Source organism: Oncorhynchus gorbuscha, linkage group LG19 (assembly GCF_021184085.1).
Source record: "Oncorhynchus gorbuscha isolate QuinsamMale2020 ecotype Even-year linkage group LG19, OgorEven_v1.0, whole genome shotgun sequence".
Lineage (NCBI taxonomy): Eukaryota > Metazoa > Chordata > Actinopteri > Salmoniformes > Salmonidae > Oncorhynchus > Oncorhynchus gorbuscha.
In genome coordinates, this window is record NC_060191.1 from 53185116 (window position 1) to 53203132 (window position 18017).

The 18017-nt window shown below is 43.6% G+C and overlaps 1 protein-coding gene across 2 annotated transcripts in view; it reads left to right on the forward strand.

Moving 5' to 3' along the window:
• Nucleotides 1–17163, forward strand: part of LOC124005562 (CD166 antigen homolog A-like) — a 74094-nt gene extending 56931 nt beyond the window's left edge. Inside the window, exons 6-16 of one of the 2 annotated variants that reach the window (XM_046314946.1) lie at nucleotides 124–282; nucleotides 1618–1742; nucleotides 1995–2127; nucleotides 2649–2761; nucleotides 3058–3184; nucleotides 7138–7259; nucleotides 9039–9171; nucleotides 9791–9820; nucleotides 15325–15436; nucleotides 15546–15695; nucleotides 15807–17163. In XM_046314946.1, coding sequence (XP_046170902.1) covers nucleotides 124–282; nucleotides 1618–1742; nucleotides 1995–2127; nucleotides 2649–2761; nucleotides 3058–3184; nucleotides 7138–7259; nucleotides 9039–9171; nucleotides 9791–9820; nucleotides 15325–15436; nucleotides 15546–15660 — 1169 coding nt within the window. In that variant the 3' untranslated portion in view covers nucleotides 15661–15695; nucleotides 15807–17163. The remainder of the gene's footprint in view (nucleotides 1–123; nucleotides 283–1617; nucleotides 1743–1994; nucleotides 2128–2648; nucleotides 2762–3057; nucleotides 3185–7137; nucleotides 7260–9038; nucleotides 9172–9790; nucleotides 9821–15324; nucleotides 15437–15545; nucleotides 15696–15806) is intronic. The other variant, XM_046314947.1, reaches the window with a different exon arrangement.
• Nucleotides 17164–18017: the final 854 nt, after the last annotated feature.

The following is an 18017-nucleotide window of genomic DNA, read 5'->3' on the forward strand; positions in this document are numbered from 1 at the left end:
ATGTGTCTGTTTCTACAGGATCTAAAATGTCAGTGACTTGGTGATCATATTATTATTTATCTCTGTGTCTGTAGGCTACTCTGTGACCATACCATTTCTAATCAGTATTGTTGTGATTTATAGGCATTATAATCAGTTCCAAAGTAAAGGTGGACGAAGTCACTGGCCTCACCACCACCTCCTCCATTCTGCAGTACACAGCTGAGAAGGGAGACACAGCAGCTCTGTTCACCTGCGGGGCTTTGAATACCTTGTCCTCTCCAGTCTCCTTCACTGTCACCTGTAAGTAACCAGAGAGCCACCAAACTACTCCAACTACCCAAACTAGCCCAACTGCCCCAAAGACCTAAACTGACCAAACCAACCTCAAACTCCTTCAACTACCCTTACTACCTAAACTACCCAAGCTACCCCAACTACCGTAACTGCCTCAACTATCCGACACAACTTCCCTAACCGCTGGTTGTTCTAGGAAGGCTATTGATCTGCTATCAGCCTCAGCAGTCAGCAGTTAGTGTATCGACAAACAGATTTATGGCTATTTTATTTTCAAGTTATAGTTGGAAAGTTTGTGCCTCTATGGCTTTTTTCTTGCAGCCCAGACAGACAACAACAATGACACCATAATGCCACTAATTTAAAAATGAGGTGAGCATGAGTCTGTTGTGGGAGTGTTTTGGAGCATAGTGTTCAATGAATAGCATAGTCAATGTTATTTGCTCTAGATGGCTCTTTAAATAGGACAGGGCTCAGATGCTGTTTGAATCCTGTTTTTAAAGAAATGTGGGCAATTTGGCTCGTCTGGAGCAGTACCATTGGCGTTTGAAAGGAGCTTTTTGTCTAGAGCCTTGGGGTGTGACTGCCATTCGAACAGCTCCACCGCTGCATTCAAAAGCAGCCATCGCCACAGAACACACTCAGAAATGGAGTGTACAGCTCTGAGGACTTCACTAGCTTGGCTAGTCTGCTCCCTGTGATGGTCTCAGAAGCCCTGTCTGTCCAGGGTCACTGTCAATCACCACATTCTTATCGGCAGACTCAACAGCCTTGGTTTCTAAAAATGACTGCCTATTCTGCTTCACCAACTACTTCTCAGACTGAGTTCAGTGTGTCAAATTGGAGGGCCTGTTGTCCGGACCTCTGGCAGTCTCTAGGGTTCAATCCTCGGGCCGACTCTTCTCTGTCTACATCAATGATGTCGCACTTGCTGCTGGTGATTCTCTGATTCACCTCTACGCAGACAACACCATTCTGTATACTTCTGGCCCTTCTTTGGACACTGTTTTAACCAACCTCCAGGCAAGCTTCAATGCAATACAACTCTCCTTCCGTGGCCTCCAACTGCTCTTAAATGCAAGGTGTAACTCTGTGTTGTTGTTTGTGTCACACTGCTTTGCTTTATCTTGGCCAGGTCTCAGTTGTTCTCTCAACTAGCCTACCTGGTTAAATAAAGGTGAAATAAAAAAATAAAACTGTGTGCCGGGTCTCAGCCTGACTGTGTCCTCCTCCTCTCTGACCCCTTTTCTCTCTCTCTCTCTCTCTCTCTCTCTCTCTCTCTCTCTCTCTCTCTCTCTCTCTCTCTCTCTCTTGTTCTGTCTCTCTGTCCTCTCCCAACAGACCCCACAGAGAGGATCAGTCTGCATGTCATTTCGAAAGGGCCCCTAATGGAAGGAGCCAACGTGACTCTGAAGTGCAAGGCCGACGGGAACCCACCTCCCACCAGCTTCAACTTCCACATTCTGGCAAGCTCTCAGTGATATGACTCCATTACCCTCCCACACAACCAGAAACCCCACCTGGCATACTGTATGCCCTTAGTTCCTACTCTGATCCCATTAATTACTTGCCTTCGGCTGCTATTGTCCTCTGTAACCCAGTCAAACCCTACACCTTGTCAAACTCTACACATCCTACACCATCCACCCTGTCTTTAAAGCGCTACATAGACTCAAGCCCATCTGAGAGTTTCAAAATGTATTCTTATGTTCCTAAAGGGAAAGGTGGTGAAGGTGGAGAACTCTGACTCCTACACTGTGACTGATGTCACACGTGAAAGCACAGGGGAATACAAGTGTTCTATCATTGACAATGCCAAGATGGAAGACTCCAAGAACATTACCATCAATTGTAAGTCACTCTTTATCTACAGATATCTTGATCAATGGTTTAAGTTATTGATTATGCGTTCTTCAATTAAGTTAGGTATTATCTTCAACTGAGATACTGCCAGCAATTTCTTTAACGATGCTAGGCCAGCAATGAATTCATGGGAAATACCAGCCATAATGATAGCCCACTTCCTCCTGCTATAGATTGCAATACTCATCATCTAATTCATAATTAATTTTATGTCCGGCTGTATAACCTCATTAGGGTTAGTTTTCTCAAAGGGGAACATTGTCAGAGTATATTTCCGTTTGCAACCTCATCCCCCAGCAGGAAAGGACATACGGTTTGTTATAGAGAATAGAAGCCAAGCATCTCCTCTCAGGTCCTTTAATGTGTTAAATAAGCTGGATCAATGAGGAGGTGCTGGGGCTTCTGTAGGGAGCTGATATGGTTTTCAACAGGAGTGCTGTTGCCCCTTCTCCTCCAGACTGTTAAAACTGCCAGTTTACAGTGTGTCCTCCTCCCTTTCTCCCTTTCAGACTTGGATATGAGTTTGAGCCCCTCAGGGAAGGTTATGAAGAGGTTTGGTGAAGGCTTGGCTCTGACCCTGCAGACCCATGCATCTGGAGAACTTAAGGTGTCTTGGACTAAGGTAAGACTAAACAGTACCAAAGTTATTATAAGGCCAAGATTTATGTTTTTGGTTGGAAATGGGTGATAAAACCTTCTCAAAGCGATAAGATGACTTCACGTGTTTAAAAGAAAATGTAGGTGAAGGTAGCCTAGTGGTTAAGAGTGTTGGGCTGATAACCTATGGGCTGATAACCTACAGGTTGATGGTTCAAATCCTTGACCCGACTGTGTGAAAAATGTTGATGCTCCCTTGAGCAAGGCACTTAAACCTTGTTGCTCTGTCTGGTAATTGTCAGTTTTGTTCATTCATTTCAGGACAATGGCAAGTTGGACAGTCGTCCCACATTTGACAAGTTGACCTACTCTGATTCTGGAAAGTATGAGGTTGTGGTCACCATGGGTCCTCTCATCAAGAAAGCCTCTTTTGAGTTGGTCGTTGAAGGTAAAGATTTTGTGACAGTTACTCAGATATGGCTTTGCTGTTGTTACTGGGCACATTCAACACTGTTTCTCAAAAATCGATTTTTGTACTTGTTCCTAATGATAGAGATTTTTATTCAAAGATCCCGATTTCCCAGTGGATGGCAGTCTCACTTGAGGAAGAGGCTTTCTCCATATTTGTTTGTATTGTCCATACCTTATCTGGTGTTGTGGCATGGCATGGTGTGTGTTATGCAGGTGAATGAGGACCCAAAAGCGACTTGGCGAAAACAGAGTCTTTAATCCAGTAAAGTAAAATACAATCAAAAAACACAATTTCCACTCGTAATGACGAGAACAGACTGGAGACTCGATCTTGAACTGCAGGTTGCCTCGGGAAGGCACTTGAACCTAGCAGACTCAGACACCTGCTCTCCACGCAGCATCTGAGGGAAACACGACACGACAGGGCGATACACAGACACAGCACGGTGAACAATAGACAAGGATCCGACAGGACAGGAACGGAAAACAAGGGAAGAAATAGGGACTCTAATCAGGGGAAAAGATAAGGAACAGGTGTGGGAAGACTAAATGATTGATTAGGGGAATAGGAACAGCTGGGAGCAGGAACGGAACGATAGAGAGAAGAGAGAGAGGAAGGGAGAGAGAAAAAGAGGAGAACGAACCTAAAAAGACCAGCAGGGGGAAAACGAAGAGGGAAAAGCAAAATGACAAGACAAAATAAGACCAAACATGACAGTACCCCCCCACTCACCGAGCGCCTCCTGGCGCTCTCGAGGAGGAACACTGGCGGCAACGGAGGAAATCATAGATCAAACGGTCCAGCACGTCCCGAGAAAGAACCCAACTCCTCTCCTCAGGACCGTAATGAAAAACGATAAAAAGGGAAACTAGGGTACTACTCTAAAAAAAAAAATGAGACACGGGTAGAGAACTGAAAGCTTTAGAGCAAACAGGACCAAACAGGCCAGGAGAGTAACAACTAGGGACAGACTGAGACACAGCAAGGGCAGGAACAAGAACAGGAGAGATGCGATGGCAGGGAACAGACTGAGACCCAGCAAGACCAGGAGCAGAAGCAGAAAAAAAAATTACCAGACTTCTTCTGCGCGCAGTCTGAACACGCAGCCACGAAACGGCGCGTGTCACGCTCCTGAGTAGGCCACCAAAACCGCTGGCGAATAGAAGCAAGCGTACCCCGAACGCCGGGATGGCCAGCTAACTTGGCAGAGTGAGCCCACTGAAGAACAGCCAGACGAGTAGAAACAGGAACGAAAAGAAGGTTACTAGGACAAGCGCGCGGCGACGCAGTGTGCGTGAGTGCTTGCTTAACCTGTCTCTCAATTCCCCAGACAGTCAACCCGACAACACGCCCAACAGGAAGGATCCCCTCGGGATCGGTAGAAGCCACAGAAGAACTAAAGAGACGGGATAAAGCATGAGGCTTGGTGTTCTTAGTACCCGGGCAATAAGAAATAACGAACTCGAAACGCGCGAAAAACAACGCCCAACGAGCATGACGCGCATTCAGTCGTTTGGCAGAACGGATGTACTCAAGGTTCCTTTGGTCAGTCCAAACGACAAAAGGAACGGTCGCCCCCTCCAACCACTGTCGCCATTTGCCTAGGGCTAAACGGATGGCGAGCAGTTCGCGGTTAGCCACATCATAGTTACGTTCCGACGGTGACAGGCGATGAGAAAAATACGCACAAGGGTGGACCCCATCGTCAGTATCGGAGCGCTGGGACAGAATGGCTCCCACGCCCACCCCCGACGCGTCAACCTCAACAATAAACTGTTTAGTGACGTCAGGTGCAACAAGGATAGGAGCGGATGCAAAACGCTTCTTAAAGAGATCAGAACAACAATCATACGACCGGTGAGGAGGAAGGGAGTTGGTTCTGGACCGACTGAAGACCGTGCGCAGACCATGATATTCCTCCGGCACTCCTGTCAAATCACCAGGTTCCTCCTGAGAAGAGGGGACAGAACAAACAGGAGAAATAGCAGACATTAAACACTTCACATGACAAGAAACGTTCCAGGAAAGGATAGAATTACTAGACCAATCAAAAGAAGGATTATGACACACTAGCCAGGGATGACCCAAAACAACAGGTGTAAAAGGTGAACAAAAAATCAAAAAAGAAATGGTTTCACTATGGTTACCAGATACAGTGAGGGTTAAAGGTAGTGTTTCACATAATATACTGGGGAGAGGACTACCATCCAAGGCAAACATGACCGTGGGCTCCCTAACTGTCTGAGAGGAATGTCATGTTCCCGCGCCCAGGCTTCGTCCATAAAACAGCCCTCTGCCCCAGAGTCTATTAATGCACTGCAGGAAGCTGCCGATCCGGTCCAGCGTAGATGGACCGGTAAAGTAGTACATGTACTTGACGGAGAGGACCGTCTAGTAGCGCTTATCAGTCGCCCTCCGCTTACTGATGAGCTCTGGCCTTTAACTGGACATGAAATGACAAAATGACCAGCGGAACCGCAATAGAGACAGAGGCGGTTGGTGATTCTCCGTTCCCTCTCCTTAGTCGAGATGCGAATACCCCCAGCTGCATGGGCTCAACACCTGAGTCAGTGGGGAAAGACGGTAGTGTCGGAGAGAGGGGAGACACAGTTAACGCGAGCTCTCTTCTATGAGCTCGGTGACGAAGATCTACCCGTCGTTCAATGCGAATAGCGAGTTCAATCAAAGAATCCACGCTGGATGGAACCTCCCGAGAGAGAATCTCATCCTTAACCTTAGCGTGGAGTCCCTCCAGAAAACGAGCGAGCAACGCCTGCTCGTTCCAGTTACTGGAGGCAGCAAGAGTGCGAAACTCTATAGAGTAATCCGTTATGGATCGATTACCTTGACATAGGGAAGACAGGGACCAGGAAGCTTCTTTCCCAAAAACTGAGCGATCAAAAACCCTTATCATCTCCTCTTTAAAGTTCAGATAATTGTTAGTACACTCAGCGCTTGCCTCCCAGATAGCTGTGCCCCACTGCCGAGCCCGACCAGTAAGGAGTGATATGACGTAGGCAATCCGAGCTCTCTCTCTGAGTATGTGTTGGGTTGGAGAGAGAACACAATATCACACTGGGTGAGAAAGGAGCGGCACTCAGTGGGCTGCCCAGAATAACATGGTGGGTTATTAACCCTAGGTTCCGGAGGCTCGGAAGAACCGGAAGTAGCTGGTGACACGAGACGAAGACTCTGATACTGTCCTGAGAGGTCGGAGACCTGAGCGGCCAGGGTCTCAACGGCATGTCGAGCAGCAGACAATTCCTGCTCGTGTCTGCCGAGCATCGCTCCCTGGAACTCGAGAGTAGAGTAGAGAGAATCCATAGTCGCTGGGTCCATTCTTGGTCGGATCCTTCTGTTATGCAGGTGAATGAGGACCCAAAAGCGACTTGGCGAAAACAGAGTCTTTAATCCAGTAAAGTAAAATACAATCAAAAAACACAATTTCCACTCGTAATGACGAGAACAGACTGGAGACTCGATCTTGAACTGCAGGTTGCCTCGGGAAGGCACTTGAACCTAGCAGACTCAGACACCTGCTCTCCACGCAGCATCTGAGGGAAACACGACACGACAGGGCGATACACAGACACAGCACGGTGAACAATAGACAAGGATCCGACAGGACAGGAACGGAAAACAAGGGAAGAAATAGGGACTCTAATCAGGGGAAAAGATAAGGAACAGGTGTGGGAAGACTAAATGATTGATTAGGGGAATAGGAACAGCTGGGAGCAGGAACGGAACGATAGAGAGAAGAGAGAGAGGAAGGGAGAGAGAAAAAGAGGAGAACGAACCTAAAAAGACCAGCAGGGGGAAAACGAAGAGGGAAAAGCAAAATGACAAGACAAAATAAGACAAAACATGACAGTGTGATCATTTTCTTGTTTGTTCTGGTGTAGCTGAGGAGGCTGTGCGTCTTCTTGCAGGTGTTCCAGTCATTCGGCGGGTGGCCAAGCGGCGCGGCGAGGACGGACAGCATAAGGTACTTACCTGCGAGGCTGAGGGCTCCCCCAAACCCACTGTGGCCTGGAGCGTCAACGGTACCTCGGTATGAACAAACACAAACATCTTCACTAAGGCGCCAGGACAGTCCACTGACACACAGGAGGCGCAATTAGACTTCACACCCATTGAGACATTCATTATACATACCACACATACTGTATTTATCCATCAGTTACTGTAAAACGCACAACAACCTTATCTATCTTGGAATTGCAGCAAAGACTCACAAAATCATTAGTCTATCTGGAATTCTCTCAAAGCAACACTTTGTGCCATGCACCCATTTATGTGTGGCGTTTCACCACATGAACGGAACTGAACACACAAATCCTCGCCATCTTTCCGGATGTGTTACTGCCAATATGAAAGCAGCTCCTGACCTTATAAAAAGAGTCCATTTAAGCTTCCTTTTATTGGAATCTGTCAGGAAGCCAGGGAACTCTAAATCTGGGAGGTTTACAGTCAATGAACCTTTGGATGTCTTTGTAGTGAATCAGTGCTTGTGGGTTTTTACTCTCCACACTCTATTTCAGACAAACAGAAACTTCCCCCATAATATTTTTCACTATGTTACTATTTGTGACTTCCTAAGTAACTTGTCTTCTTGAAACTTTTCTGACTGACACTTTCCAAATGGATGGGCTCAGTGTTTTTGTATATAGGTTTCCTTCTCTCAGATGCACACCACGTTTATTATGCATTAGCCTGTCATGAAGACAAAGGCTTTTTGTTCTTGGCGTACCTGTGTGTGCACTGATAGCACAGCTACACAATGAGCCAGTGTGAGATGATGTGCACCTGTCTGTCTGTCTGTCTGTCTGTCTGTCTGTCTGTCTGTCTGTCTGTCTGTCTGTCTGTCTGTCTGTCTGTCTGTCTGTCTGTCTGTCTGTCTGTCTGTCTGTCTGTCTGTCTGTCTGTCTGTCTGTCTGTCTGTCTGTCTGTCTGTCTGTCTGTCTGTCTGTCTGTCTGTCTGTCTGTCTGTCTGTCTGTCTGTCTGTCTGTCTGTCTGTCTGTCTGTCTGTCTGTCTGTCTGTCTGTCTGTCTGTCTGTCTGTCTGTCTGTCTGTCTGTCTGTCTGTCTGTCTGTCTGTCTGTGTGTGTGTGTGTGTGTGTGTGTGTGTGTGTGTGTGTGTGTGTGTGTGTGTGTGTGTGTGTGTGTGTGTGTGTGTGTGTGTGTGTGTGTGTGTGTGCGTGTTTTTTGTATGGGTGTGGGTCCATGACCACGCACACACACATTGGGTCTGCATGACTAATCCAATCCAAGGCGGCACTGACCTCTTTCAATGACTATTCTAAGGCTGAGTCACTCACACACAGTAATTTAGTCACAGCCCACATTGCTGCGCATCTGGGGACAAACACACCAGTGCATTCAAAGTTTAGTCTTTCGTCTCTTATTGTGTGATAAAGAGTTCTTTAAAACAGTAAATAGGATAAGAGATCAAATGTAAGCTTAGTGCAGGCTCTTTTCATAGCAGACGCACACTGTTTGCCTGTGTGTCTGGGGGTTTCTCTAGTCACCTTCCTCTATGCCCTCTATGCCTCCTTATCAGGAGTAGGTTGAGCCTTACAAAAATACAACGCCAACTCCTAGTGATAGTACATCAAATGCACATATTTTATTTGATTCTAGCAATGTTCATTATGCCATGGAATAATATAAGATTCCATATATCCCTCGCAATAGATTTATATGATATGCATCTTTGTGCTATTACTGAAGAAGAATCAGCTATGTTCTGCCATCGTTAAATCTCTATCAGATACACAAGATACAAGATAAGCCATTGTACACTAACTAACTGCGTCTATTTGATTTTCAGGCTGATGAGAGTCCCTATGTCAATGGAAAGATCACACACAAGCTGACCATTGTGCCTACAGTCAACCTGACCGTTGTCTGCACTGTGTCCAATGAGCTTGGCCAGGACACCAGGACTATTAACGTGTCGACCTGTAAGTACAGTGTGGTGGTATGGCCTACAATTCCCTGCCCTATCCCCTTCCTTCCTCTCTAAATGGTAACTCACTAATTCTTGCGTGGGTCTGGTCTATCACCCTCTTCCGACGCTAACAAACTCACCCACTGTCTGTATGCATGATGATTAGTCAAATAATATGGAACTGTTTTATGGAGGGAACCTTGGCCATGGGAGCCTAGTTCTTGTCTCTAGCCAACCTAAAACATGCTAGTATGCATACTGGGCATACTATGCATGCTCCTTGGCAATAATAATCTCCCTTTGGTTTCTGCAGTATCTGAATAGATAAATCAGTATAGACAGCCATATCTCACTCATCTTTGTGTGTTTTGAAAGGAATTTGTCCCTTTTTAATTACTCTTCGACTCTTAGTCACTTTTGGTCTGTTTGTCGGGATGCTGGACTCTATCCTTTCCCCTCTCTGCGTCACGTTCTCAGTTTGCATGCGACCGGAAAATCTACACAACTCACAGCGTTACACTCAAGCTAGAGTCTAACATAGCCAATAAAGCACTGTCTGACCAATGACATTATACAGTATACTTAATTGATTTCTGGGTTGGACGTTAATATCCCTTTATATCTGATTTCAGTATTTGAGGAGGTGAGAATGGATAAACAAGGTAAGTTGTGATGGTCTTCTTTATCATTTCCTGTAGCAAGAGGGAGGAGAGGAGGGATTCTGTATAAAATATATAGGATTCCCAGAGAAAGTGGAATCTGCTATTGTGTATTATACCCTATCAGATTAACAGCATCCAGAAATTTCCCACTGCTGAAATCTGTTCAACAACAACATGTAGTGCTGGGGATGTTGGAAATATTTGTTAAGATAAACATACAAATTCTGAGGATCAGAAGGAGTGGAGCCACCAGCATCCTGACAAAATCTCTCAATATTATCTATCCTTTCATTTGCCAAAATTGTATTTATTACCCATTCACAAGGAACAGATCACATTTTCACACATGGGGTAAACTGGGTTTGCATACTGTTCGTATGTAGTCAGTGATACATTTATTTAAATCATAATACAGAAGGTTACAAATTGTATAACAACCATCTAATTTTGTGGCATGTTTGTGTATACCTTATTCATTCATCCATATGTATTAATTCACATTTAGTTTGTTTTTTTTTAACCTCTTTTTCACCCCAATTTCATGGTATCCAATTGGTAGTTACAGTCTTGTCCCATCGCTGCAACTCCCATACAGACTCAGGGGAGGTGAAGTTCGAGAGCCGTGCGTGTTCTGAAACCAAACCGCACTGCTTCTTGTCATAATGCCCACTTAACCCGGAAGTCAGCCGCACCAATGTGTCAGAGAAAAACACCATACACCTGGCGACCGTGTCAGCATGCACTGCACCTGGTCCGCCACAGGAGTCACTAGTGCGTGATGGGACAAGAACATCCCTGCCGGCCAAACCCTCCCTTAACCTGGACGACGCTGGAAAAATTGTGTGCCGCCCCATGGGTCTCCCGGTTGCGGCTGGCTGCGACAGAGCCTGGGCGTGAACCCAGAGTCTCTGGTGGCACACCAGACCACTGTCTCACTGCCCGAGACCACTGCGCCACCCGGGAGGCCTGGGCAGTAACTTTTAACAGTTACATGTAATCTGATTACAGAAAAAAGAAACTATAATTGTAATCAGTTAACAGATACTTTGGAAAACCTATATGGACCTGTGTGGCTTAGTTGGTAGAGCATTGCTCTTGTGTTTACAAGGGTTGTTGGTTCAATTCCCATGGGGGCCCAGTATGAACAAATATAAAAATCTATGTACTGACTATTGTACATCACTCTGGATAACAGTGTTTGTCAAAAATGTAGATGATTACATTTAGAAAGGACATTTTTGAAAACATACATTATGACACCTTTCTATTTTCTTAATGACATTTCGTTCAGACTTTAAAAAAGGCACGTTTAACTCCATTGGTCCTAGGACTCCCACAGTGAAAAAGCTGAAATTCACTGCTTTCATTAACCTGCTTAAACTGCCCTCATATTTATCCTCACATTGAAGTGTTTTACCATTTTCTTTTCAGAACAACCATGGCTACAGGTAGAACACAAAACAATGACTTGTGAGCGTCATAGAGCAAAACGTGTTAGTGAGAGTCTCAGCCAGTGGAGGCTGCTGAGTGGGAGGACAGCTAATAATAAGGACTGGATCGGAGCTAATGGAACGGCATCAAGCACATATAAACCATGTGCTTGATGTATTTGATACCATTCCACCAATTCCACTCCAGCCATTACCACAAGCCTGTCCTCCCCAATGAAGGTGCCACCATTCTCCTGTGGTCTGTATAGATAGATCATAATAGTTTGTAGCTCAAACCGTTCTGACTTTACAGATGTTTTTGTGAGATGAACCACTTCTGGGATCCGCCCTTGTCTCACAAACACCACTCTAGCACAGCCCCTGTTAATTACACAAACTAATGGATAGTATCAGCGGATTAAAAATAAATAGAAGAATCTAATGCAGCAGTAGTCTGGAGCTCAAACACGCAATGTTTAAAAGGGGTTACAAGTCCAAAATGCACCAGTGTGACCATGGGACTCAAGTTAAGTTTGTTCCACCTGAGCATTTTACTTGCCATTACTGTGAGATGTTGTTGTTTATCAACCTTAGTTGAATGCATTGACTGTAAATCACTGTGGATATCAGAAGTCTGCTGGCACAATCAAATCAAATTGTATTGGTCACATACACATGGTTAGCAGATGTTATTGCGAGTGTAGCGAAATGCTTGTGCTTCTACAGTTGTGGCCAAAACTTTTGAGAATGACACAAATATTAATTTTCACAAAGTCTGGTGCCTCAGTTTGTATGATGGCAATTTGCATATACTCCAGAATGGTATGAAGAGTGATCAGATGAATTGCAATTAATTGCAAAGTCCCTCTTTGCCGTGCAAATGAACTGAATCCCCCGAAAAACATTTCCACTGCATTTCAGCCCTGCCACAAAAGGACCAGCTGACATGTCAGTGATTCTCTCGTTAACACAAGTGTGAGTGTTGACGAGGACAAGGCTGGAGATCACTCGGTCATGCTGATTGAGTTCGAATAACAGACTGGAAGCTTCAAAAGGAGGATGGTGCTTGGAATCATTGTTCTTCCTCTGTCAACCTTTGTTACCTGCAAGGAAACACATACCATCATCATTGCTTTGCACAAAAAGGGCTTCACAGGCAAGGATTTTGCTGCCTGTAAGATTGCACCGAAATCAACCATTTATCAGATCATCAAGAACTTCAAGGGGAGCGGTTCAATTGTTGTGAAGAATGCTTCAGGGCCCCCAAGAAAGTCCAGCGAGCACCAGGACCATCTCCTAAAGTTGATTCAGTTGCGTGATCGAGGCACCACCAGTACAGAGCTTGCTCAGGAATGACAACAGGCAGGTGTGAGTGCATCTGCACGCACAGTGAGGCAAAGACTTTTGGGGGATGGCCTGGTGTCAAGAAGGGCAGCAAAGAAGCCACTTCTCTCCAGGAAAAACACCAGGGACAGACTGATATTCTGCAAAAGGTACAGGGATTGGACTGCTGAGGACTGGGGTAAAGTCATTTTCTCTGATGAATCCCCTATCCGATAGTTTGGGGCATCCGGAAAAAAGCTTGTCTGAACAAGACAAGGTGAGCGCCACCATCAGTCCTGTGTCACACCAACAGTAAAGCATCCTGAGACCATTCATGTGTGAGGTTGCTTCTCAGCCAAGGGAGTGGGCTCACTCACAATTTTGCATAAGATCACAGCCATGAATAAAGAATGGTACCAACACATCCTCCAAGAGCAACTTCTCCCAACCATCCAGGAACAGTTTGGTGACGAACAATGCCTTTTCCAGCATGATGGGCACCTTGGCATAAGGCAAAAGTGATAACTATGTGGCTCAGGGAACAAAACACTGATATTGTGGGTCCATGGCCAGGAAACTCCCCAGACCTTAATCCCATTGAGAACTTGTGGTCAATCCTCAATCCTGTAATTGTCAATAAAAGCCTTATGAAATGCTTGTAACATCTGACAAAAATATTTAAAGACACTGAATCAGCAAACATTGTGGAAATTAATATTTGTGTCATTCTCAAAACTTTTGGCCACGAATGTACATATAAATTATATGGATGAGCGATGGTCAAGTGGCATTAGCAAGGTGCAATAGATGGTATAAAATACAGAATATACAGTACATATTGTAACGGCTCTCTTCTATCTCCTCCTCTGACGAAGAGGTAGAACAAGGATCGGACCAAAATGCAGCGTGATGATTCATGATATAATTTTTAATGAAGGAAAAACAATACAAGCGGAAACTACAAAATAAATGAAAAGTGAAAAACCGAAACTGCCCTATCTGGTGCAAACACAAAGACAGGAACAATCACCCACCCAAACACTCACAGAATATGGCTGACTAAATATGGTTCCCAATCAGAGACAACGATAATCACCTGACTCTGATTGAAAACCGCCTCAGGCAGCCATAGACTACGTAGACATCCCACAAACCCCTAAGACAAAAACACACCACAATAACCCATGTCACACCCTGGCCTGACCAAACAAATAAAGAAAACACAAAATACTAAGACCAAGGCGTGACACATATGATAAGAGTAATGTAAGATATGTAAACATTATTAAAGTGGCATTGTTTAAAGTGACTAGTGATCTATTTATTAAATTGGCCAGTGATTGGGTCTCAGTGTAGGCAGCAGCCACTCTTGAGTTAGTGATTGCTGTTTAGCAGACCTTGAGATAGAAGCTGTTTTTCAGGCATTTGGTCCCAGCTTTGATGCACCTGTACAGACCTCGCCTTCTGGATGGTAGTGGTGTGAACAGGCAGTGACTCGGGTGGTTGTTGTCCTTGATCTTTTTGGCCTTCCTTTGACATTGGGTGCTGTAGGTGTCACGGAAGGCAGGTAGTTTGCCCCCGGTGATGCGTTGTGCAGACGGCACCACCCTCTGGAGAGCCTTGTGGTTGAAGGTGGTGCAGTTGCCGTACCAGGCTGTGATACAAGCCCGACAGGATGCGCTCGATTGTTTATCTGTAAAAGTTTGTCAGAGTTTTGGGTGACAAGCCAAGTTACTTCAGCCTCCTACTGTCTGTGTGGGTGGACCATTTCAGTTTGCCTGTGATATGTACGCCAAGGAACTTAACTTTACACCTTCTCCGCTGCTGTCCCTTCCATGTAGAAAGGGTGCTCCCTCTGCTGTTTCCTGAAGACCATTATCATCTCCTTTGTTTTGTTGACATTGAATGAGAGGTTGTTTTCCTGACACCACACTCCCGAGTGCCCTCACCTCCTACCTGTAGACTGTCTTGTTGTTGTTGGTAATCAAGCCCACTACTGTTGTGTCGTCTGCAAACTTGATGATTGAGTTGGAGGCGTGCATGGCCTACACAGTCGTTGGGTGAACAGGGAGTACAGGAGGGGGCTGAGCACACACCATTGTGGGACCCCAGTGTTGAGGGTCAGCGAAGTGGAGATGTTGTTTCCTACCTTAACCACCTGGGGTGGCCGGTCAGAAAGTCCAGGACCCAATTGCACAGGGCGGGGTTGAGACCCAGGGCCTCCAGCTTTATGATGAGCTTGGAGGGTACTATAGTGTTGAATGCTGAGCTGTAGTCAATGAACAGCATTCTTACATAGGTATTGTGATAAGAGTGTCTGCTAAATGACCAAATATAAATATTTTGCAAGTGTTCATTTTACATTTACATTTTGGTCATTTATCAGACACTCTTGTCACACCATTGTTCTAGCAGACTTCTGATACCAGTGTAGGGTGAAAGGGGGACACAACATTGTGGACCGCTATTTTAAAAAATGGTATAGAAAGTATTTTATTTATTTTTGGAAAACAATTACATGCCCAGAAAGTATATTGTTACCAAATACATTGGATGAAATAGTTCAGACCGGTAAAATACAAATTACTAAATATTTCAAAGAAATTGAAATAAAGGATTACATTCAGAAAGAAGCCTACCCAACCCTGTTTATGCATACATGTACGGAAATGTATTTTTTGCAGTCTCTTCATTTGCAGAATGTTCTCTCTCCTAGTTTCTGATTTATTCTCTCTCTTTGTGCCTTTACAGACTCATCCGATGAGGGTGACACGACAAAGTTGGTGGTAGGAGTTATTGTTGGTCTGCTCCTGGCCACCGTTGTTGTGGGTCTAGCGTACTGGCTGTACATGAAGAAATCCAAGTAAGTGCATCAATTCAAAATGCCATTCGTATATAGCATGTTATGGTGAAATATGTGTTATTATTGGAGGGCTGTGATTAGTGTTAAACAAACTGATTTGTGTTAAAAGGCAAGGCAGCTGGAAGACCGGTGAGAAGGAGGATGGATCCACTGAGGAGAGCAAGAAACTGGAGGAGAAAATAGAAGAAAAGCTGGAGGAGAACAGCCAGAAAGTTGAGGTGTAAAGAAAATAAATGTTTAAAGAATGAGAGAAAAAAAGGTAAAGAACTTGTTTTGAAAAACACATCTACTACTGTATATTAGAATATTTGCTTCTTTTGTTTTAGATTCAAATATGCCGGTAACATGATCACTTTTTATTTTTCTGCAGTGTGGAAGCAGCAACTAGAAGATTTTGCACACTTCTGTTAAAATTTGAAAGGGGGCATTGAATTGGATGAAGATCATTTGGATTCGGACTTATACACAAAACTTTGTTTCCTCTCAATATTGAATGAAAAAAACTGGCTAAATGAACGGATATGTGTTGTACATAAGCCTAAATTGTCTACACTCTAGATAAAATGCATTAACTTTCCTACTATAATAGTTTTTGTTTCAAGTGTTGGTTAAGAGGGATTTGGTCAAATTGAGAAAAATTACAATTGGAGTGTTTGGCTTGGATTGAATTAACATTATTGCTGGTAGAATTACTACTGGACCAGTTGCCTTTTCTGTAAGGATGTGTACATTGGCCTATACCTCCCTGACTCTCAATGCATCCCGAAGAGCTGAAGGTCTTCACCGCAGTTACGTCTCAGTTCCATATCATCAACACAACCAAACACCCATCCACACAACCACAGTCAGTGCATTTTGTCTGTTTTTAATGGCACATACACAGCCATTTTTGTAGTCTCCATTGGGAAAATAAATTGTAGAATTGTTAATGAAAGGGCTAAGGGTATAGGCTACATAAACAGCTTTGGGTGTTGTAAGGTAATATGAGTTAAGCATTATACCAAGATGCATTGCCTTGGAAGTAGAGGATCTGTTGTACAAATTATTTCATGACATGTTTCATGGTTCCTGTTTATTTTTTAACATTTTTTTTACCATCAAAAGTATCAGGAGATTGAGTCATGCTGTTAGGCCTCCATTACACTCTTACCATTTGTTTGTGTATCAGTGGGTCGTGTTTAATTTGAATGTAACCACTACATTACAGAATATGTCTTATCTCAGTTGTGTTCATAGTGTTTATTTCTGTGCATTCATGTCATTTTTTATGTGGAAAGAGACAAGTTGTCCAGCAGTTGGTCAGGGTTATGAGGAGCATTTAATGAACCTGTAAATATATCAGATCTGGATGTAATTGTGATTTGTTTAGGTTATATTTCGCTATTTATATTGTTCAAGATTACACAAATAGCATCTCTGTTAGTTATATTCAATTATTCTCACATATTCCACCACTTAGTTTTAAAGGTACTGAACAATTGATAGTACTTTCTTGCAGGTATTTGACAATGATAATTATAATGTAAGCCTTCTGTGGATTTCTATGAGATTTACCACATGATATCTCATACTGTCAGCTGGCTGTTTGTTTCCTACATTGTAGTTCATCTGAAACCATCAAATTGGAAATAAGACCAAAGAGGGTAAATGTTGCCATGCAAGTATTGTAAATACTGGCTTTTGTTTTTGTACTTTTGTTTAAAATAAAGTGTAGCCTACATTTTGAAGAAAGTTGTTAAAGAATGTTTTGTTGGCTCTGTCTTTCTTCTCACAATACATCCTAAAAATGCTCACCCTTCGGCCATCGTTGAGAATAGGTACATATACACACCAAAATCCCAGAGAATCAATCTCTGTTCATCCCTATAATCCATAAATCCATATTTTACAATTGGACCACTATTGAGCATTCCTCAACACTAATAGCATGACTCTGATAAATCAATATAGAATCATACAAGAACATGATAATCAGAAATCCAGAACTGCACATAGAAAGGATGTATGCTGCCATCCATTGGCCAAAGAACATAGCACATGGATTTGCTTCATCCTCATTCAGAGAGATCAAAAATGTTACAAATAAGATTCCACTTGGATATTTAAATTGGGTTACTTTCTGTAGTTGGATCTGATTTGTGAATATCTTATCACATGTTAAATGTTACTAGTAAATTGGCAAGCATCTGGTTTTGCTAAACTGAGTTCATGGAACCTTAGAGAACCGTTACTGACAGCCATACAGTATAGGCTACATGTGGGTGCCCTTTATACCTCTAGTCTCTGCTGTAAAGCACAACAGCCACTAAAAGAAAAACTGAATTTAATTCTGTCCTGATAAGGAATGTATTTTATAGATGCAACAATATCACACAGCTTGTTCATATTCAGGAATCATGATGTCAATCTGACTTTTTTTTAATTTATTTTTTATTTAACCTTTATTTAACTAGGCAAGTCGGTTCAGAACAAATTCTTATTTAGGTCTGCATGTCTTGCATTTCATTTTCTACTAATTTATTTTTGCAGTCATACATGCAGTTTTATGACTGCCTCAAAAATGCATCCAAAAAAGTTTGGC